The sequence below is a fragment of the Urtica dioica genome, chromosome 7 (assembly GCF_054948205.1).
Source record: "Urtica dioica subsp. dioica isolate 48M chromosome 7, U.dioica_male_clone48M_v1_H2, whole genome shotgun sequence".
Classification (NCBI taxonomy): Eukaryota; Viridiplantae; Streptophyta; class Magnoliopsida; order Rosales; family Urticaceae; genus Urtica; species Urtica dioica.
The window spans coordinates 36,188,066-36,210,060 of NC_142762.1; the positions used below are offsets into that span (position 1 = coordinate 36,188,066).

The window sequence follows — 21,995 nt, forward strand, 5'->3', positions numbered from 1 at the left end:
TCCACTGAATATTATCTATCTTTACCCTTCATGAATATCATCAGCTAGTCGGGATTTACAAAAATTACCATTTTACCCTTCTAGTTGTTATTTTCTCAACTCCTTTGTCGCTTGTGACCAAGTTAGAAACAATGTATTGACGAGGAGCTAACAAGTCACATTGTTTCATCCAAAAGAGTCATGACTCAATTTGGACACTTGCCAGTTCATTTATTCACATTCCAATGAACAAAGCATGAGGTGATATACATTGCATTTCAGCAATCTTGTACATGAATTCCATATCTATGAGATCTTCACAAAGTTACTCATGACATCTTCATAACTTAGTACTTCACCAATAGATCCTGTTAAGAATCACATAGTGAATCCGAATTCTGACTTTCTCAAATGAGAATACGTAAGCTATGAAATGACATGTCTCATTTCAGGATTGAGGTAAGCATGATGCAATTCATACATGGTGACCTCGAGACATAAAAGGTTAAATGGTTTGTTCTTATTTTGTCTCTAGAAGTGCACTGGTCAATTCAGTACCTTCGGAAGATACCTAGAAGAACTATAGAGTCTCCAACTCTCAATGTCCCATAACCAGACATCATAGATTCTCCTAACAATCGTACTGAGATCAATAATCATTTGATCATTAGATTGCGAATATATTGTTTTAAGCAAACCATAAAGAGTTTGTTCATGCAAATCTACATTTGTCTCTTCATGTGATGCTAGGTTTGTTTATGGGCTAAAGACTAAGATTTTATCATAAAGCTTCAGACAATGAAGAATGGATGAATGTTTCAACTTTTATTAATAAATAAGCAATTACAAGCAAGAGTCTTCGTGAGACTTTATTACATCAAATGTACATAAGTAAATACTACAACTCTTCTTGTGGGCACCATTGACAACATCACCCACCTGTCAAACGACGACGACAACAACGTGGTGGTAGAAGAGAGAGAATGACTCAAAAGTGTGATTTGAGGTGTTATTGTGTGTCCAAAGTCTCATTTATTTTTTCAAGTTGGAACGAAATCTTTACCTACATTCAATAACTCAATGATGAAGATTGAGTTCGGAGAAAAAAAAATCAGAATCTTATGATTCTTCTTTCTTGTGTAAAAAATGTGGGGAAAAAATTGTCATTTTAGATCTTCTTATCAAGGAAGAGGTCTGATCGGCATGGTGGATGTCCTTGTTTTAGATATTTGGGTACGAAAAGTTGGATTCTGAATGTTATACATATATATTTATGTGAGATTTGTAACTAATTAGGCCACCTAAAACGTTTGATTTGGGATCTAGCCTATGTTTGGAGATTTTTAGGGAAATAGTCAAACGTATTAGGTGGCAAAATATTTTTTACTTTTTTGTCCTTCAATAATTAAGATAGTTTTTTAAAATCACGTTATATTCAGTATTTCTATTTGATTAAGTAAAAGGACAAATTAGTCTATTAATTATTGACACCTAAGCACGTTGGCTATTTCCCTAAAAGTTATGAAACATAAGCTAAAAACAAATTCTATAGTTTCAAACTGGCTATTTTGCTACACTGTCCTATTTATATATTCTTCTATAATTTGATATTTAATTTGTTTTATTTATTTTAGTTTTTAATATTTTATTTTTATATAAGGTCAGTGGTTCAATAGCCCATTCTCCTTTTAAAAAATAGTCAAAATTTTATTTTGTTAAAAAAATAGTCCATCATGTCGAAGTCAATTAAATTAATTTAACAATTAATTTAATAAATTTCGATCGGGTGAACTATTTTCTTAATAAAATAAAAATTTGACTTAAATTTTAAAAGAAACTAAGAAATTGACCAATTGCAACAAATTTTTCTTAAAAATAAGGTGTAGGAATTAAATTAACGTTAAACTGTTGATTTAACGTAAGTCTTAGCGTTGAACTAAAAATAAATAATAAATATTTTACTCGAACAAAAAAAAATACCAACTATATTCAATGAAAAAATATATGTGTTTGGTTTTCATTCCAAAAACTGTTTTTCACTTTTTGAGTGGAAAAAATTGAAAACAAAAAGTGAAAATGGTGTTTGTTTTAATTTTTCGGAAAAAAATTTCAAAAAATTTTGAAGTTGTTTTGTAAAAGAGTAAAGAAAATTGAAAACAAATAAAATGTGTTTTGTAAAAAAAATTTCTTCTCTTCTCTCCTCCTTCTCCTCATCTTCTCTTTTCATTTTTTCAAAAACAAAAATGAAAACTGTACTAAACAGTTTTTTCAGTTTTTTCAATTTCTCAAAAACAAAAATGAAAACTGTACCAAACAGCTTTTTGAAAACAACTGCAAAATAATTTTTCAGTACAACTACAAAAATTAAAAAATAGAAAACAAAACTTTTTGAGAAACTACCAAACAAGCCTTCCTCTTGTTAAAAAAATAAAAAATAAATAAATAAATAAATATTCCACTTTCAACGACAATAAACCCAACCCCTTCATTCTGAATGCTGATCAGTGCCTCTGTCGTTTACCCATTGGAAACCGCTCGTTCCTTCCCAACCTCATCGGAACCATCGCCGGAGCGTTTCCGAAATTAAAACGGAAGCCGAACACGGCCGCTGCGAATCCCCATACACTACACTCGACGATCCCGCCGCAACGTCAGCAGCACCGCCGGAGCTTCCCTTCGGAATCCGGCACGACTGAATCGGCCGGGAAGGGGTTTCGCCACTGCAGCAGAGGTCCGGCGACCAGGAGCGTTGTCAGAACCGGTCCGGCGTCCATCACCGCTTTCATCAGCCTCCTTCTCAGAGTTGGTGGTTTTTTTATTTTTATTTTTTTTAATAATTAAAAAATGAGCGAGTGTTTATTCAAAGGTCATAGCTTTTAATTTTGTATTAACTAAAAACAAATCTGTTGTATCACTGATGTGTTCCGTTTCTGTAGGAACTCCGATCATGAGTGAAGCCCAGTCATATCCTCCGATCGAGCCCAACACATTTGAGCTCATCGTCGTCGGAACGGGCCTCCCTGAATCCGTGACCGCCGCGGCCGCCTCCGCCGCCGGAAAGACCGTCCTTCACCTCGATCCGAACCCCTTCTACGGCTCCCACTACGCCTCTCTCTCCATCTCCGACCTCACCTCGTTCCTTAATTACCACTCTACCCCTCCCCAGCCCCAATCGGACCTCCCAAACACCGCCCGCGACGATGACGGCTTGGAAGCCGTAGATCTCCCTCGCCGCCTTTTGTACTCGGACGTCGAGATCTCTTGTTACGAGCCGGAAGCTCTCGCGGAACATTCCAGAGGCTTCAACCTGGACGTGGCCGGGCCGAGGGTTTTGTTCTGCGCGGACAAGGCCATCGATCTCGTGGTGAGATCGGGGGCGAGCAACTACGTGGAGTTCAAGGGAATCGACGCGAGCTTCGTGTGCGACGAGAGCGGGAGGCTCTGGAACGTTCCGGACTCTAGGGCGGCGATATTTAAAGACAAGACGCTCGGGCTCATCGAGAAGGGTCAGCTTATGAGGTTCTTCAAGCTTGTGCACCAGCATTTGGAGAGTAGCGAGGGCTCGAGGATTTCCGCAGAGGATTTGGAGAGTCCTTTTGTTGAGTTCTTGAAGAAGATGAAGTTACCGCCAAAGATCAAATCGTACAAGATCGTTTGCCTTTCTTCCGAATCAACCTTTTTAACTGTATTGGTTTATTTCAATTTTTTTTTTTTTTACGCAGGATTATTCTGTATGCTATAGCTATGGCTGATTATGATCAAAACGACATTGAAGTCTGCAGAGATGTAGTAAAGACAAAAGATGCAATAGAGCATTTGGCTCTTTACAACAAATCAGTTGGCAGGTTAACACTTCAATGAATTATCTTATGAATTTCTTGTCTAGTGTTTACACTAATATTATCTCCTTCTTGTTCGCTTGGATTCATTCTAGTTTCATTTACACTTTCTCTGTATGCTTCATTCTCGCTTTGTATAGTCTAGTTATGCTTCGATATGTTTTTTTTACTGAAAATATTTAAACTCGTCGATAGCAGTCTTTAAGTTGTGTATAACTACATTTTTTTGTAATTTTTTTTTTTAAATTGCTCAGGTTCCCAAATGCACCGGGGGCTTTAATATATCCTATATATGGTCAGGAATGATTTATTTCCTCGTATTCCATCGTTATTGTCCTGCAATGGAGTTTTTCCACCACTTAACAAGAAACAATACTTGGCTATTTATAGCTTATTTCAAAGTGTGTAAAGGTATCATCTAATTCATCAATCATGGAATCAAGGTCAACACCTCATCAAGGCTAAAAAAATCTCTTCTCTCATCAAGTCAAACAGCCAAGGAGTGAATCCTTGTCAGTTGACACAACCAATAGGAATTGAGCACGCAATTGAGTCATTTCGATTGTCACTTAAGAAAATTCAACAAAATGACATATGCTGCTTAATTTCCTTGACCGAAATCAACATGCCACATAAGGCTAAATAGCTAAATTCAATTCTTATGATGTTGTCATCATCCAATCACATTTTGATATTTGAATAATCTTATTTAATTACACTAATATACAATGACATGTGTAAAATCAAATATTAATTTTTCTTTTTTTTTCTTATTTAATCTTGCGACCATATTATAAATTATAACCTATGGTATTTATTTCATTTAGCATAAGGCCTCAAAATTATGTTTTGACCATTCAACGAGTTTTAGTGAAAAACTAGTTTTTGCACTAAGTAAATCCCTTAGTTGCATTACTCAAAATGAATTGTATTCAACATTGGAATCTTATTTAAATTTAGCTGATTCAACATATCTTAATTTTTTTGGCTAGATGGAGAGATCTAATGGACTCATACAAAACTTAATATTGAATCATTGTTGCAATATTTTCGTAAGTAAGTGCACGTAGTCGCTCAAGTAATATAATCATAAGTACGAGTCAATCCTACAAGTACTATGCTTAATCGAAAATCAAACGAGCTAATAACGATTGAACTCAAATAAGTGATGATGATTATCAACTAAAATTTTCAAAAAATAAATAAAACAAAAAATAAACACGGATGAATGGATACGTAGAAGGCAAGGCAAAGGCGTCTCAAAACTCTCGTATGGTCGGGATTCTTATTACTACGCACGATTTTTCGGTTCTATCTCTTCACTAATCACACTCACGTAATATTATCGCTAAATCTCTCTCGACCATCTAACAACCTATGTCAATACCGTATTTTTATCTCTTGATCTCAAACCCTAAAAATACGACAAGCATTACGATCAAGAGCTTTCGCACGACTCCGTAGCAGACTAGCTATATCTAGTCTTAGGAATGTACTACGGTTATCTAACTCTTATGTACGATTATAATGTTTCCTCTTATTTCCGGAGTGGTTTTTGTCCATTAGATATGATCTTGTGGTGGAAAACTGAAGAAAAAACAAAAAAATGGGTGAGTTGTCTGCGTCCTACCGCGCGGCATGCAAATGTCTTGGCGCGGCGCGTAAACTATTTTGGACCGGCTTTGCACAAGCGCGTGGCACACTCATATTATGTACGATGCAACGCGTAACTTCCACGAGGCAGGGCTCAACTTCCATGGCATACGCTTGAAGAGTTCCTGGCAGCATGGCACACGCTTGAAGAGTTCCTTGCTGCACGACGCGCCGTGGGTGTTGCGTGGGGTACCCCCGCGTTTTCTGATGCTGCGCGCGTAACTCTTCTAGCGTCGTCTTCACTTCTGCGCTGCGGGCTCTGCAACCCGCGCGGTGTTGACGGTCTTCTGGATGGTGCGGCGCGCTGTGTGTGACTCATGACATGCCGGGAGCTTGTCTGATTTCTCACTCTGATTGCTCCATTTGACAACCCATTATTTCCTTGATGTCCATAATTGCTCCAAAAACAAGCTTAACCCCAACATGTTCTCTAAATCATGGAAAACACTCGAACACACATCAAATACAACAAAAATCACTCAAGACGCATGAGATTCAAGTCCGAGAGCCACGTATAAAACACTCTCATCAATCATTAGACTATAGAATTCACAAACTTTTTACAATGTTCATCCTTAACGTTAATTGACTCATCTAAAAAATTGACAATGAAAATCTCTTAGTTAATATGTTCTAGTTTTCTACTCTATGCACTACTACTTTTGTACATGAGATACATTGTATATCTTTCGAGATGTATCCTTCACGAATATCATTAACTAGATGATAATTATGAAATTACCATAAAACCTTTTTAGTTATTACTTCCTTGAACTTTTTTTTTGTTTGTTGATAAACACAAGAATTCTTAGTGAGATGTAGTTAACGTGTCATAATGCTTAATTAAATTCATTGGATGAAGACATAAAAGGATTCCATTTCCACCATTGACAAGTTTGGGTGCTCTATTTTGACAACTCAAGGAATTTTGTGGTGGCTTTCCTTCACCCACCAGTCAAACGACGACGACGACAACGTGGTGGCAGAAGAGAGAGAATGACTCAAAAGTGTGATTTGAGGTGTTATTGTGTGTCCAAAGTCTCATTTATTTTTTCAAGTTGGAACGAAATCTTTACCTACATTCAATAACTCAATGATGAAGATTGAGTTCGGAGAAAAAAAAATCAGAATCTTATATGTTTCTTCTTTCTTGTGTAAAAAATGTGGGAAAAAAATTGTCATTTTAGATCTTCCTATCAAGGAAGAGGTCTGATCGGCATGGTGGATGTCCTTGTTTTAGACATTTAGGTACGAAAAGTTGGATTTCTGAATGTTATATATGTATATATATTGAATGTTATATATGTATATATATTTATATATTCTTCTATCATTTGTTATTTACTTTGTTTTATTTATTTATTTATTTTAATTTTTAATATTTTCTTTTTATACAAGGTCAGTAGTTCAATAGCCTATTCTCCTTTTAAAAAATAGTCAAAATTTTATTTTGTTAAAAAAATAGATCACTATGTCGAAGTTAATTAAATTAATTGAATAATTAATTTTATTAATTAAACAATTAATTTAATAAATTTCGATCGGTTGAACTATTTTCTTAATAAAATAAAAAAATTTAAATTTTAAAAGAAGCTAAGAAATTGACCATTGCAACAAATTTTTCTTAAAAATAAGGTGTAGGAATTAAATTAACGTCACCCATTGGAACAAAAAAAAAAAAAAAAAAAAAAAATTCCACTTTCAACGACAATAAACCCAACCCCTTCATTCTGAATGCTGATCAGTGCCTCTGTCGTTTACCCATTGGAAACCGCTCGTTCCTTCCCAACCTCATCGGAACCATCGCCGGAGCGTTTCCGAAATTAAAAACGGAAGCCGAACACGGCCGCTGCGAATCCCCATACACTACACTCGACGATCCCGCCGCAACGTCAGCAGCACCGCCGGAGCTTCCCTTCGGGATCCGGCACGACTGAATCGGCCGGGAAGGGGTTTCGCCACTGCAGCAGAGGTCCGGCGACCAGGAGCGTTGTCAGAACCGGTCCGGCGTCCATCACCGCTTTCATCAGCCTCCTTCTCAGAGTTGGTGGTTTTTTTTTTTTTTTTTTTTTTAATAATTAAAAAATGAGCGAGTGTTTATTCAAAGGTCATAGCTTTTAATTTTGTATTAACTAAAAACAAATCTGTTGTATCACTGATGTGTTCCGTTTCTGTAGGAACTCCGATCATGAGTGAAGCCCAGTCATATCCTCCGATCGAGCCCAACACATTTGAGCTCATCGTCGTCGGAACGGGCCTCCCTGAATCCGTGACCGCCGCGGCCGCCTCCGCCGCCGGAAAGACCGTCCTTCACCTCGACCCGAACCCCTTCTACGGCTCCCACTACGCCTCTCTCTCCATCTCCGACCTCACCTCGTTCCTTAATTACCACTCTACCCCTCCCCAACCCCAATCGGACCTCCCAAACACCGCCCGCGACGATGACGGCTTGGAAGCCGTAGATCTCCCTCGCCGCCTTTTGTACTCGGACGTCGAGATCTCTTGTTACGAGCCGGAAGCTCTCGCGGAACATTCCAGAGGCTTCAACCTGGACGTGGCCGGGCCGAGGGTTTTGTTCTGCGCGGACAAGGCCATCGATCTCGTGGTGAGATCGGGGGCGAGCAACTACGTGGAGTTCAAGGGAATCGACGCGAGCTTCGTGTGCGACGAGAGCGGGAGGCTCTGGAACGTTCCGGACTCTAGGGCGGCGATATTTAAAGACAAGACGCTCGGGCTCATCGAGAAGGGTCAGCTTATGAGGTTCTTCAAGCTTGTGCACCAGCATTTGGAGAGTAGCGAGGGCTCGAGGATTTCCGCAGAGGATTTGGAGAGTCCTTTTGTTGAGTTCTTGAAGAAGATGAAATTACCGCCAAAGATCAAATCGTACAAGATCGTTTGCCTTTCTTCCGAATCAACCTTTTTAACTGTATTGGTTTACTTCAAATTTTTTTTTTTACGCAGGATTATTCTGTATGCTATAGCTATGGCTGATTATGATCAAAACGACATTGAAGTCTGCAGAGATGTAGTAAAGACAAAAGATGCAATAGAGCATTTGGCTCTTTACAACAAATCAGTTGCCAGGTTAACACTTAAATAAATTATCTTTGGAATTTTGAGTCTAGTGTTTACACTAATATTATCTCCTTCTAGTTCGCTTGGATTCATTCTAGTTACATTTGCACTTTCTCTGTATACTTCAAACTCGCGTGGTATAGTCTAGTTATGCTTCGATATGTTTTTTTTACTGAAAATATTTAAACTCGTCGATAGCAGTCTTTAATTTGTGTAAAACTACATTTTTTTGTTAACTTTTTTTTTAAATTGCTCAGGTTCCCAAATGCACCGGGGGCTTTAATATATCCTATATATGGTCACGGGGAATTGTCACAGGCCTTTTGTCGCCGTGCTGCTGTCAAAGGTTGCCTTTACGTAAGTTTTTTTAATTTTTATATATATGGTGAGATCTACTATTTTCTATCTTGTACAGAATTTTATGTTCCATGTTATAGTGTCACTAAATGATCAGTTAGCATTCTTAGATATGTTTGTACTCAGTAGCAAGGTGTGTTTTGAAGGAAAAACTTGGATGTATTTACATTATTTGACAAAAAAAATAAGTTACACATAGAATAGCCTGGGTTAAATGTCAGGAAATTAGATTTACAAATTTGAAACTTTCTGATCCGTTAAGTTTTGCTGTATCTTTTTCTGCCCTATATATATATATATATATATATATATATATATATATATATATATATATATATATATATATAATTTTTCACCCGAAAGCCTACTCTTGCGCTTTATTTCAACGTATCTTACTAAATGGAAGAGAATGAGAAGGACGGGATATTCTATTCTGCTGTGATCAAGGTTCAATGATTGATTCATATTAACAAGCATTTCTTTGGAATGGCGTGTTAGGTTCTGCGAATGCCAGTTACTGCCTTGTTGATTGAAAAGGTACAACATACTTTACTCATGACCCTAGAGACCGAAATATTTTTCGAATACTCTTCTTTTTCATTGTCTGGGCCAAAATATTTTGTTGTAGGAAAGTGGAAAATACAAAGGTGTAAGGTTAGAATCGGGTCAGGATATATTCAGCGATCAGATTATCCTCGACCCGACTTTCACAGTCCAGTCACCGTCGAAGCCTCTCAGAGAAAGCGTTGATGGTAAAAGGAAAGTGGGTAGGGGGATTTGTGTCTTGTCGAGGCCGTTAAAACCAGAAGTTTCTAATTTTAATATTGTATACCCTCCTCGGTGTAAGTTCATTGCTGTTTGCTTCTGTACCTTTCCTTAAAATGGTCACTGGAAAATTAGCAACAAAAATATTTCCTTATATTGGTTTTAGCTTTATACCCTGAGCAGAAGACATCGGTTCGAGCTTTGCATATCGCTGGTGGTTTGGCCGTTTGTCCGCAAGGCATGTAAGTGATATCAGTTTCTAAAAAGGCGATGTTCATTCTTCTGTTTCACCATAATACTGTTGATTCTCAACCCGGGTTTGTGAAGAAACTACACAAACGGTAGTTTTATTGATAAATTCGATTACTATTTTAGAGGCGAACCAATCCCTTCGATTACTCTTGTATAGCCTAATTACCCACCCTCGTGACTTAAATACGAATATAAATAAATAAAACGAAACTTAACAAATAAATTACTTATTTACCCTTCCGGGTCTAAAATAGTCCCAAGTTTTGTTGTTGTTTTTGCCATGTCCATAGTGTCACTGTATTGCCCTGTTTAGTACACCATGGGATTTTGGCTCTCGAACACCTTTTATTTTTATTTTTATTTTTTGCTTGGTAGATAAGACAAATTGCGGTTATCTCTCTGCTCTCCAGGTTTGTGCTGTACTTCTCGGCAGTATGCGAGGACAAAAAACAAGGGAAGAGCTTGCTACGTGCAGCCATGGATGCACTTCTTAGAATCCCAGTCGTCGAAAACACAGAAACTAGTCCTCAATCGCAAAACCAAACTGAAGAAAAGCCTATTCTGCTCTGGAGCGCAACGTATATTCAGGAACTGACTACAGTGCGTTTCTCATTCCAATCGTTTCGTATTTTAAAACCTTCATTTTCCGCCGGTACTTGGTTGGCCATGCAATAAAGTTCGTTGCGTCACTTTTCAGGGTTGTTTTGGAGATTTCAGTTCCACTCCAATGCCAGATGGAAGTCTGAACTATGACGACCTGTTAGAGTCAACTGGAGAGGTAAAAAAGACTCTTTGGCTAAAAAATCATCGAATGTGCATATGAAGTGCTTCTCTCACAAGTCTTATGATGACAGTTATTCCAAAAAATGTATCCGGACCTGGAATTCTTCACCAACACTACTTCTGATGAAAACGTAGAGGAGGAAAGTGAGATCGGTCTTGAGAGTTGATAACGCCTCTGAATTTGTGACATAAAGGTTCTGCAGATTCTTAAAGATAGAATCCAATACATAGCCTGTAGAATCCGTTTCCTCAGATACATGTCGATAAAAACGCAACCAATGAATTCATAAGAATTCGAGGGTGAAAATTTTCAGCGTTACAGGAAAAATTTCAAACGAAAATCTTGATCAAATATAATTTTTTTCTTCTTCTCGGGTTGTTTGCATTGTATAATAATTATGCCCAGCTGTTGTAATAACCTTAAGTTATTATTATTATTTGCAATTAAATAGCCTCAAGTTATTATTAACTTATTAGCCTGTACCCATGTTCATTGAATTGCTTGTGGTTGTAAAGATGGCTGTTTGGATTACTTGAGAAAGTGGAGACTAAAATTTGAGGATTGATCAAGAAACTTGTTGAGTAATGCAGTTTTCAAGAATCCGCCCAGACCAATCACAATCACAGGTCTGCAGTAAACAAAATGTACATCCGTTTGAAAAGAGAAATTTGGTTTTGTAGATCTCAAAAGTGAAAAAAATATCAAGGCTAGATTTATTAGTTCGAAAATGTACAAAATTGGACTTTTTTTACTCATTTTCGGACAAAAATATCTTTTCACCCAATATAACCCTTAAATCCCTCGTTCTCTTCTCAAGTCTCTCATTTTCTCGTCTCGTTCTTCTCTATTTGGTGGAATTCTGTCAAGAATGAGTAAGCTCATTTATTTAATTTTCTTTGATAGATTTAGTGATATTTTGAGGAAAATCAAATAAATTAGTAGATCTAGGTAAATTTTTTTGGAATTTCACGTTATTTCCGATGAAATCCGATAGTTTATGATGAAATTTAACTATTTCTTACTATGAAATGCATGTTGAAATAGTCTAAATTTTCGATAACTTCCAATGGAATCCGATGAAATTAGATAAATTCTGATTATGTTCAAAATTTACGATAGGATCTGATGAATTTAGATAAAACCCGATGCTTTCCAACATGTTCCGATGCTTTCCGACATGTTCTGATGATGTCCGACTATTTCCAATGGTTTATTTGTATTTTTTTTTTGGTGTTTTTGCAGTTTTTATCTTGTTAAACGGCACGTGGAAGAAAGTAGAACACTTATGGGTGTTCAGTAATGCGGTTACATTTGTTGTTGATGTTTCGAAAGACATAACCTTCACAGAGTCAGTGGATAAGGTGTACAAGACGATCGATTTAGATAGATTCACGGTCGACTTAAAACTTGAAGTCCCATACGCAATGGGTACGATTCCGATGGCTCCTATTGTTTTGAAGAACAATGCCGACGTTTCATATTATATGAAGCACAAAAATCGTAAGAGATTTCCACTTTGTTTAAGCTTGGTATCGAAAGAAATCATAACGTCAAGTGCATATCGAGGAGTAGCTAAAGGGAAAAATAAATATGATGATTAAAAAACGTCAATTTGTCATAAAAAAACAAAAAAAAACATAATTTTTTTTAGAAATAGCATCGGAGACCATAGGAATTCATCTGGAAGTATCGGAATTCATCGCAACTCAATGGAGACTGTTGGAACTCATCGGATTTCATTGAAAACTATCGAAAATTATGATTTCATCATAACCTATCAGAAACCTATCTGAATTCATCAGAAATCATCGTAAAAATCATATGAACTTCATCTTAATTCATCGGAACTAGACATGAATTTCACCGAAACCCATTCTATTTCATCGGATTCCATCGGAAAAAATTCCAAATTCAAAACCCTAATTTTTTAAAAATAAACCCAAATCTGAAGAAGTCAACAAATAATCACTATTAAAACTATCCTACAACAATCAAAGCATAAAAATAAAGTTGAAATCTTACCTTTTTCGTCATTTTGAGCTCTGGAAGCTTAAAATCTGAGTTTCTAGCTCTGAAAGCTTGAAGAACGTTGAAGGCTGGATGAAGAGCGTCGGACCTCATCGAAAGCACTCGGAATTGGTCGGAGCTCGTCGGATGTGGTCGGATTTGGTGTGAGAGAAAAAGAGATGAAGAGAGATGCGAGAAGGAGGAGAGAAGAGAAGAGAGAAATGGTGTTTATTTGACTTGAGGAGTATTTTTGTTCTAAATTGGCTCATGAATCAAATTTTGGATACTTTTCAATTAGTGGGTCTAATCAATGATATTTCTCTAATTTTAAGGTCCACAAATTAAAAATATGATCATTTTGTCTACCTCGGTTTCAAACTCAACCGTTGTACTTGGGTTTGATGTTTTGATTTCAGTAGCATAGTCCCATGGTGCCGCACATTGTTAGTTTATTAGCTCTATACGCCCAGACTCACACGAGAACAGTACATGAACACTAAATGAGCTCATTGTTCTTTGCAATATTAGCATTTCTTTGTATTATCCGTCAAGGACTGTGAATCATGGTCAGCACCAGATTTCATGAACCAAGTTCACGGCTTTACCATCAACTTGTACTTCATGGTACGCTGACCCACGTCTTCAATAGTGGGAGCTTCTTTATGCACATCTTGCTGATCCACGTCTTTAACAATGGGAGCTTCCTCATGCACAACCTGTTGATATAAATCTCAGACTTTTGTATTCACATTCGGGCCTAACTCGAGCACCGAGGGCTTAAAATAACACACTAAAATATCAGCATACAAAAAAAAGAAGGGTGATACGTCCTCGTTCAGGATGAATCGTCAATGAACCTCTTCGAGTGAGGCATAACTCCAAAACTCAGAAAAAAAATTACTGAGAACAAATAATAAGGAAGAAAATGTCTGTATTTTCATTGAAAAACTCTATTCAGCAAATATTCCTCTTACATACTCCTTGATACGTGATTGTGACGTAGTTAAATAAATGGGCTTTTATATAAAGCCCGACTCTGATGCATTTAGTTATTTAGGTAGTTAGCATTTTGAGTGATGCTATTTGTCCCGATTCACGAGTGGGAACGATCCACTCGTAAGTTGACACGTGGCAGTTAATGGCCACGTGTCAACTCACGAGTGGATCGTTCCCCACTCGTGAATCGGGACGAAAATCATTTCCCTAGCATTTTATAGTGTTCTATACGTTTTTATTGTTGAGCAAAGGCTATAAATATAGCTAATGATATTGTACGAAAGAAATTAAGCATGAATCGAAGAATTGATTTGTGCTTTGGAGTTCGGCACCGACTCGAAGTTTACATGTAGAAAAAAGATGAAGAAAGAGAGAATCAGAAATGAGAGAGAGAGTGATCCGAAACTTTGAATATTCCTTATATTTGATATGAAGTTGTATCACCTATTTATACATATGGTAGATACATGAGAGTAGTCTAGATACATGTGAAGTAATAAATGACGTGTAATAAATATGCCTAGTAAATAGATAATAATAAATATTACACAGAGAACAAGACATAGAAAATAACATGAGAAATAAATGCGACAATTTCCCATGTGAAATGAATGTCGAGTGGTGTGAGTTCCCAAAGGCACAATTGTAACGCGTACTTTTTATTTAATAGTTTAATAAAACTGAAAATACCGTTTAAAATTCAAAATCATAATTTTTTTTTTTTATAAAAACATAATACTTTCTTTTTATTTCAAAATGCTAATATTCAACTATTAGAAGTCTAGAAAATAAAAGGACAATAATTATACATCCTCAAACATAGTAGAGTGAGTGCGGAAATTTAAAACATAGACTTAGATTAGAAGGTCATAATTAGTACTAAAATAGATAACTAATTATATATTTGCCACTAGTCACGTCGCAAGTCGTCTCATCGTCTTCGTTCGGTAACCAACTACTCGTCTCCTGAAAAAGAGTTTGGGAAAAAGGGGTGAGCTATAAAGCTCAGTAAGTAAACCTCATGCACGTGAATGATGACATGATAATGCAACCTGTATCTCTAAATTATTTTGCATCTCGTTTATTTAAATCTTTCTCTTTGATTCGAGCGCTCGGTGTGTGCCTAGTCTTTTGGTACCAATGGACCGTGGTTAAAGAACCTGTTAAACCTTATTGGATCCATTGTTCTATGCTAGAGGGAGAAGAGTACGAATTAAACCATGGAATCGTACACCACTCAATACTCCCGCCGAAACGGGCTCATTGTCCCCATCATGAATAGGAAAATAAGGGACCTTCCCTAGCATAGTCATTCATTTCATTAAAAACATTTTCAGTCGGTGGGTACGCCGGTCCTCCGCGTCCCTTGCCATTGCGCCCTCCAGACATAAACACACACCTTTTACATTATCAAAACCATTTTCATATCATTACGAGTGTTTTATTCCTTTATTCCTTAAAAACTTTGGATTCATGAGTTTTGAACACTTTATCATGATATGCTATGCTTGAGACCTAAATATCATATGTAATATTCTATCATGACATATATTAATCAATCAAGCATATAATAGATAACTCACACAAACACATAATCATACATAAATTAAATCTATTAACTAATGCAAGTAAGTAAGGTTTACTTACCTCGTCAGATGTTAATAAAGCGAAGTCTCCTCCGACCGCTCACGATATAGGTGCCCCAAAATTTTCTATAACTATTGTTTGGTTTATTATTAGTAACATAATTATAAAATATGTATGACTTTGTAAAGAATTATAATCATAAATCACATGTTTGCAACTTTATGGAAAATTATTAGATCCAGACCACTTAGTTCATAAAAAATTAAAATACCTTTGATTATAAAAAAAAATACTAATCAACAGACTACAAAGCTTTAATTCAATATGTATAATTATATATACATGCGATTAATTTTATAACGTAAACTAAAGAGGATTATCAAAAGAACACTAATTAACATCAATACTTTAATAAAACTTCTCAATATAGTAACAACAAATTCGAAATAGTTTATATAAAATAATTAGAGCAATAAACGGTAAGTGGTATAAAATATATGCCAACACTAGGTACTATTCCAAAGAATAAAAATAAAAATTGTAGAAAGTATATATATACTTGATAGGAGTGAGTGGAAAGTATATACATTTGATCTAAAATCTTGATACTACTATACAGAATACTTGAAAAAGATGTATAGTGGAGATAATATTGAAAATAGGAGTGAGTGGATATTACATAAAAATAAGTAAGGTATACAAGTGAATTATTTACCAGTGAAATGGACAAACTCTATAGTCACCGCTTGGATGAGAAAGAAGATTTGTTTCTCCACTACTTCTTAGATGAGTATTTATAGCATAAAATGAGTATAAGTGATCACCGAACTAAGAATGAAAACTAATATGTATAGGGGTATAAATTTGTCAAAGGTTGTATACTGGTAACATGACCACCGAAAAGAACCAAAACTAGTGTGTGTATATATACAGTATAGCATGCAAAAGAATAATAACGTGGTCATAGAGAAAGATTGTAGTATGAATACAAGTATAAATGTGTCAACATATAACAAATCACCACCGTAAAGTGCTTTCAAATTTTCTAAGAAGGCAGCAGTAAATACGTAGGAAGGAGTGTTTGAAAAATATGCTATTGACAAAACTGTAAGCGTTTACATTATCTAGATAAGTAAAAAAACTCTTTACTGTTGAATAATGCTAAAAACTCAAAATAAATATGTACATACGATTATAATATCATATATGCAGACACACATATATATCTGTATATAATAACTTTATATTTTAAATATATAAGCACTTATAATCACCATTAATTAATTTGGGCCCTTATAATCGTTGAAGCGCGTCGGTGGATATTTTACTGTAAATAAAATAATAACGATAATAATAATAATAATAATAAATATTATTAGTAATAATAGATTCCATCGTAGTTTAAATAGGCGTTACAACAATAGTCAGGAAGAGGGGGCAAAGTGACGAGGACGAGGTGAAGCTTAGCTCGGACGAGGTGACGAAGTGTCAAGAGAAGGCCGAACTGCCGAGCTAGATTTCAACATTCCCCCTCAAGCTTGACTGTATATATTGAGGAGATCAAGCTTGCTACATAGCTCGGAGAATGTAGTTCGCGGAAGAGCTTTGGTGAGGATGTCGGCGAGCTGAAGACCTGACGGAATGTATTCCATATCGATAATTTTTGCTTCAATCTTTTCACTGATGAAGTATCGGTCGATCTCGATATGTTTTGTTCTGTCATGGTGGACTGGATTTTTCGCTATGCTGAGAGCGGCTTGATTATCACAGAAAAGCTTGATTGGACATTCGATGATGATCTTGAGGTCGTCGAGAACTTTCTTCAGCCAGATGCCTTCACATACTCCACTTGCTAAAGACCTGAGCTCGGCTTCAGCACTACTTCTTGAGACAACAGACTGCTTCTTGCTTCGCCAGGTAACAAGATTTCCCCAGACGTATGTGCACATGCCTGATGTTGATTGTCTGTCTGGAACATATCCGGCCCAGTCTGCATCTGTGAACACTTCGACACCGCGACTTCGTCTTTTCTTGAAGGAGAAGCCAGTCCCTGTGGCAGCTTTGAGATATTGGAGGATCCTCATAACTGCATCCATGTGAGTTTTCGAAGGGTTACTCATGAATCGACTTACCATACTCACTGCGAATCCAATATCTGGTCTCGTGTGAGTGAGGTATATGAGTTTTCCCATGAGCTGCTGCAAATTTTCTTTGTCAGTGGCGGCCTCAGTGGTGCGAGCTAGAAGTTTCACATTGGTATCCATCGGAGTGTCTACTGGTTTGCAGCCAAGCATGCCAGTTTCTTTGAGGAGATCCAAAGTGTACTTGCGCTGTGAAACAAAGATACCCTTCTCAGACCGAGCTACCTCCATGCCAAGGAAGTATCGTAGGCTGCCGAGGTCCTTAACTTCGAACTCTGATGACAAAGTTTGCTTCAATCTCTTGATCTCTTCTAGGTCGTCTCCGGTGATGACTATATCGTCCACATACACACTAAGGATGGTGTGTTTGCCTTGTGTGGAGATTTTTGAGAAGAGTGTTGGATCTGCTTGACTCTGCTCGTACACATTGGTGAATTTTCCAAACCATGCTCGAGGGGACTGCTTTAGACCGTATAGAGACTTCTTGAGTTTGCAGACTTTGTTGGCTCCTTGATCATTGTCAAATCCCGGTGGGAGTTGCATGTAGACTTCCTCTTCCATTTCGCCATTTAGAAAAACATTCTTCACATCGAGCTGAATGAGAGGCCAATCTAAGTTGGCCGCTAGTGAAAGGAGGATTCTGATGGTATTGAACTTCGCAACTGGAGCAAACGTCTCTTGATAGTCAATGCCATATGCCTGAGTGTACCCTTTCGCGACAAGGCGGGCTTGTATCTCTCCACTGTCCCATCTGGATTGTGTTTGATGGTGAAGAGCCATCTACATCCAACAGTTCGCTTGCCTGGTGGTAGCTCGACGATATCCCACGTATCATTCTGTTCGAGGGCTTGGATCTCGGCATGACTCGCATCTCGCCACTCGGGACTTTGAAGGGCTTCCTCGATGGATTGTGGCACTTTACCTTCATCTAACTTCGCCACATAGGCTTGGTAGCCCGTAGATAGGTTCCCATAGTACACGTAATCCTCCATCCTGTATTGACCACACGACCGAGCAGGTTTTCTCAATGCAATGGGTAAGTCTGGAGATGAGATGTTACCTTGTTCAATAGTGTCGTGGTTCAGGTTCGGAGAGTCATTTTGTTCGCGAGCTTGTACCGGACTCTGGGTGATGTTCAGTTCGCATGAAGAGGGTTCAGAGGATTGCGAGCTGGGTGTCAGAGTCGGACTGGGCGAGCTGGGAATCTCTTGAACAGGTGAGGTCGGACTGTGGGGCGAGGTGATCGTGTTTTGGATAGGTGAGGTCGGATTTGGGAGCGAACTAGGTGGACTAAGAGGCGAGGTGAATTCTGGGTTTATGATGAGCCAATTTGGGAAGTCATTTTCATTATTCTCCCCCTGACGAACTGGATTGGCGAAGTAAGGGCTGAACTCATGAAAAGATACATCCATAGAGACTATGAATTTTCGTGACCGGGGTTCATAGCATTTGTAGCCTTTCTGAGTTGCTGAATAGCCAAGGAAGATGCACTTGAGCGATTTTGGTTCCAGTTTACCTTGGTCATAAGAATGGGTGAAGACTGAACAGCCGAATACTTTCGCAGGTAGAGTTGAGATGAGACGAGAATGAGGGTATGTCTCTAGAAGGACTCGGGTCGGAATTTTGTAACCAAGGACCCGAGATAGCATTCTGTTTATGAGGTATGTGGTTGTAAGGACTGATTCTCCCCAAAACTGAGATGGAACGTTTGAGGAGAACATGATGGCTCGGGCGACCTCGAGAATGTGTCGATTTTTCCGCTCGGCTACCCCATTTTGTTGCGGGGTATGAACTAGGCCTGTGCACGGTCCGGTCCGGTCCAAAACCGGCCAAAAAACCGGACCGGACCGTTCAAAACGGTTCAAAAAAACCCAAACCGGACCGGACCAAAAAACTGTAAAAACCGGACCGGACCGGACCGTTTTAAATCATCCAGACCGGACCGAACCGTTTTAAACCGTTTAGACCGTTTTGAACCGTTTAGACCGGACCGGACCGGACCGTTTTGGACCGTTGGACCGTTTTGAACCGTTTAACATAATTTTTTTTAAAAAAAACCATTAATTTTCTACCAAAACACAAACATATAATCATATTTGGGAGTTAAATACATGCACAAATGCCTAATTTGGTTAATTGGACATCAATTAATTTTTTTTAAATTTTTTTAAATTTTTTTTATAAATAAACCGGTCCGGTCCGGTTTAACGGTTTTTTTTTTAAAAAAACCGGACCGGACCGTTTACATTGAGTAAACCGGACCGGACCGGACCGGGGAAAAAAAAAACCGTTTTAAACCGGACCGGCGGTTTAAAAATCCCCGGTCCGGTCCGGTTTACGGTTTTTACGGTTTTTTTGCGCCGCCCTAGTATGAACGCACGAGCTGGAGTGAATTATGCCATGTGTTTTGAAGAAATCACCGAGCTCAGAATTAAAGTAATCGCGAGCGTTGTCGGTGTGGACAATTTGAATGGAGGTGTCGAACTGTGTTTGGACCATTTTGTGAAAAGTTTTGAATAGATTGGATGTTTCGGATTTTTGTTTCATCATGTATATCCAACTGAGTCTAGTGTGGTCGTCAACAAAGAGAATGAACCATCGAACTCCAGTGATATTGGGAACTTTTGAGGGTCCCCATATATCACTGTGAATTATGACAAAAGGACGAGATGGTTTGTACGAGGTGGGGTGATACGAGCTCCGAGAATGTTTGCCGAACTCACACATGTCACACTGAATGGAATTGATATTTTTATTGATAAACAAAGAAGGAAACAGTCTTTTGAGATACATGAAATTTGGATGCCCTAGTCTAAGGTGATTGAGCATGATCTCTTTGTACTGGGGTGAATGTTGGGCGAGCTGACACGTGACGGGCTGATCTGGCTTGATGACATAGAGTCCGGTACTCAGCTCGGCATTACCAATCTGCCTCCCCATGACCTGTTCCTGAAACACACATGAACTTTCATAAAAAATAGTTCGGCACTTAGAGTCTTGGTTGAACTTATGCACAAATAAGAGATTTCACTGTAGTTGAGGAACAAAGAACACCGAGTCTAGCCTCATGGACTTCGTCAAGACCACGGTGCCAATACCAGTGAATTGAGTCTTGGCTCCGTTGGCGATGGTGACTGATATGCTTCTATTACAAACGTAGTAAGTTGTGAATAGACTTCGATTACCAGTCATGTGATCAGAGGCACCGGAGTCAACAATCCATGCTGTGGGATTCTCTGAGCTTACATGGAGGGCTCTAGGAGAGTTACCTAGAGGACCAATGCCCGAGCGTTCTCCATTGAGTTTGACTTGTTGGATAAGCTTCTGGAGAATAGCGAGCTGGTCGTTGCTGAAAGGAGAAGAGTCCGAGGTCGAGGTCGAGGCAGCGGACGAGGTGGATACTAAGTTTCCGGCGGAGTTCGGATCCTTAGTGTCTCGGGTTGACTTCGAGCTCGGTGGTTTCCCATGCAGCTTCCAGCAGGTTTCTCGGAGGTGTCCAGGTCGTCTGCAATGATCACAATATGGGCGTGGTTTGCGAGGTCTCTCTATTGAGACGCAAGCTGCAAGTGCTTCATCTCCATGCGTGATGAGGGCGGAAGAGATTGAGGATGAGCCCGGAATTGAGCTCGATTGGATAACTCCAAGCATGAGTTTCCTCCTGCTTTCTTCGTGTCTGACCGCGGAGAAGGCTTCACAGAGAGATGGTAGTGGTTTTGTACTGAGTATCCGACCTCTGACCTCATCGAGGTCTTGGTTGAACCCGGATAATAGTTTAAACACACGTTTGGTCTCCACTATCCTGCGGTAGAGTTTTGAGTCTTCGGAGCAGGTCCACTGGTGATGTTCGTAGAGGTCGATCTTCTGCCATAGATGCGTGAGCGAGCTGAAGAACTGAGTAACAGACATCTCTCCTTGACGTAGGTCATGGAGAGTGCTCTCAGTCTCAAACAGCTCGGACACATCTTCGGAGTTGGAGAAGATTTCTCTAGCTGCTTGCCAGATTTCCACTGCCGTTGGGTAAAGAAGGAAGGTTTCCCCGATTTCGGGATGCATGGAGTTTATGAGCCAGGACATCACCATGTTGTTGTCTGCCTTCCAACTCTTAAATGCCGGATCTTCGATCTTTGGAGATGTAGCCATGCCTGTGAGGTAGTCATCTTTACCTCGTCCCGATATGAACATGAGCACAGATTGAGACCACTGTAAGAAGTTGTGGCCATTTAGTTTGTGGCTCGTGATATGTTGGGAGAAGGATTCAGATTGAGACTGAGTGGGCGAGGTCTGCGAGATGGTCGAAGTGGTGTTAAAGGCGGATGAGTTTTCGGAGGAGTTCATGATGCTTGAATTTCTGTGCTCTGATACCATGTAGAAAAGATGAAGAAAGAGAGAATCGGAAATGAGAGAGAGAGTGATCCGAAACTTTGAATATTCATTATATTTGATATGAAGTTGTATCACCTATTTATACATATGGTAGATACATGAGAGTAGTCTAGATACATGTGAAGTAATAAATGACGTGTAATAAATATGCCTAGTAAATAGATAATAACAAATATT

General features: G+C 38.4%; 3 protein-coding genes and 1 long non-coding RNA gene across 5 annotated transcripts; 2 read left to right on the top strand and 2 right to left on the bottom strand.

The window, feature by feature from the left end:
* Window positions 1-2,292: 2,292 nt before the first annotated feature.
* LOC149391158 (rab escort protein 1-like) lies at window positions 2,293-4,124 on the top strand. The gene is made up of 4 exons (XM_089619943.1): window positions 2,293-2,781; window positions 2,916-3,621; window positions 3,702-3,824; window positions 4,073-4,124. Exons 2-4 carry the CDS (start codon window positions 2,927-2,929, stop codon window positions 4,122-4,124), a joined length of 870 nt encoding a protein of 289 aa, XP_089476069.1. The 5' UTR covers window positions 2,293-2,781; window positions 2,916-2,926.
* A 3,068-nt stretch (window positions 4,125-7,192) lies between these two features.
* LOC149391159 (rab escort protein 1-like) lies at window positions 7,193-11,182 on the top strand. Of its 2 annotated transcripts, none has more exons than XM_089619378.1 (10): window positions 7,193-7,518; window positions 7,649-8,354; window positions 8,433-8,555; window positions 8,804-8,903; window positions 9,402-9,440; window positions 9,532-9,745; window positions 9,835-9,910; window positions 10,331-10,520; window positions 10,618-10,698; window positions 10,775-11,182. In XM_089619378.1, the coding sequence occupies exons 2-10, from the start codon at window positions 7,660-7,662 to the stop codon at window positions 10,868-10,870; spliced, it is 1,614 nt and encodes a 537-aa protein (XP_089475504.1). In that variant the 5' UTR covers window positions 7,193-7,518; window positions 7,649-7,659; the 3' UTR covers window positions 10,871-11,182. The 2 variants fall into 2 exon arrangements, with proteins under 2 accessions (XP_089475504.1, XP_089475502.1); XM_089619376.1 differs by having other exon boundaries at window positions 7,194-7,514.
* A 3,216-nt stretch (window positions 11,183-14,398) lies between these two features.
* LOC149391160 (uncharacterized) lies at window positions 14,399-16,319 on the bottom strand. Its single transcript, XR_016300285.1, has 3 exons — window positions 16,010-16,319; window positions 15,355-15,425; window positions 14,399-14,673 (listed from the first exon to the last, which is right to left on the bottom strand). It is a non-coding gene; the product is annotated as an uncharacterized LOC149391160 (long non-coding RNA).
* A 507-nt stretch (window positions 16,320-16,826) lies between these two features.
* Window positions 16,827-21,800, bottom strand: LOC149391161 (uncharacterized). The gene is made up of 3 exons (XM_089619944.1): window positions 20,991-21,800; window positions 20,360-20,384; window positions 16,827-16,927 (listed from the first exon to the last, which is right to left on the bottom strand). Exons 1-3 carry the CDS (start codon window positions 21,798-21,800, stop codon window positions 16,827-16,829), a joined length of 936 nt encoding a protein of 311 aa, XP_089476070.1.
* Between the last annotated feature and the right edge of the window lie 195 nt (window positions 21,801-21,995).

Bases quoted from the DNA above. Each gene is read 5' to 3' on its own strand.
- LOC149391159 (XM_089619378.1), top strand. From the start codon at position 7,660: ATGAGTGAAGCCCAGTCATATCCTCCGATCGAGCCCAACACATTTGAG. The intron at 8,904-9,401 runs GTAAGTTTTTTT...ATGGCGTGTTAG, and splicing joins CTGTCAAAGGTTGCCTTTAC to GTTCTGCGAATGCCAGTTAC. The intron at 9,911-10,330 runs GTAAGTGATATC...TCTGCTCTCCAG, and splicing joins GCCGTTTGTCCGCAAGGCAT to GTTTGTGCTGTACTTCTCGG.
- LOC149391158 (XM_089619943.1), top strand. From the start codon at position 2,927: ATGAGTGAAGCCCAGTCATATCCTCCGATCGAGCCCAACACATTTGAG. The intron at 3,622-3,701 runs GTACAAGATCGT...TTTTTTACGCAG, and splicing joins TTACCGCCAAAGATCAAATC to GATTATTCTGTATGCTATAG. The intron at 3,825-4,072 runs GTTAACACTTCA...TAAATTGCTCAG, and splicing joins TACAACAAATCAGTTGGCAG to GTTCCCAAATGCACCGGGGG.
- LOC149391161 (XM_089619944.1), bottom strand. From the start codon at position 21,800: ATGGTATCAGAGCACAGAAATTCAAGCATCATGAACTCCTCCGAAAAC. The intron at 20,385-20,990 runs GTCTCAATAGAG...TGTGTGTTTCAG, and splicing joins ATGAAGCACTTGCAGCTTGC to GAACAGGTCATGGGGAGGCA. The intron at 16,928-20,359 runs GTAATGCCGAGC...ACATTCCGTCAG, and splicing joins GGTCATGGGGAGGCAGATTG to GTCTTCAGCTCGCCGACATC.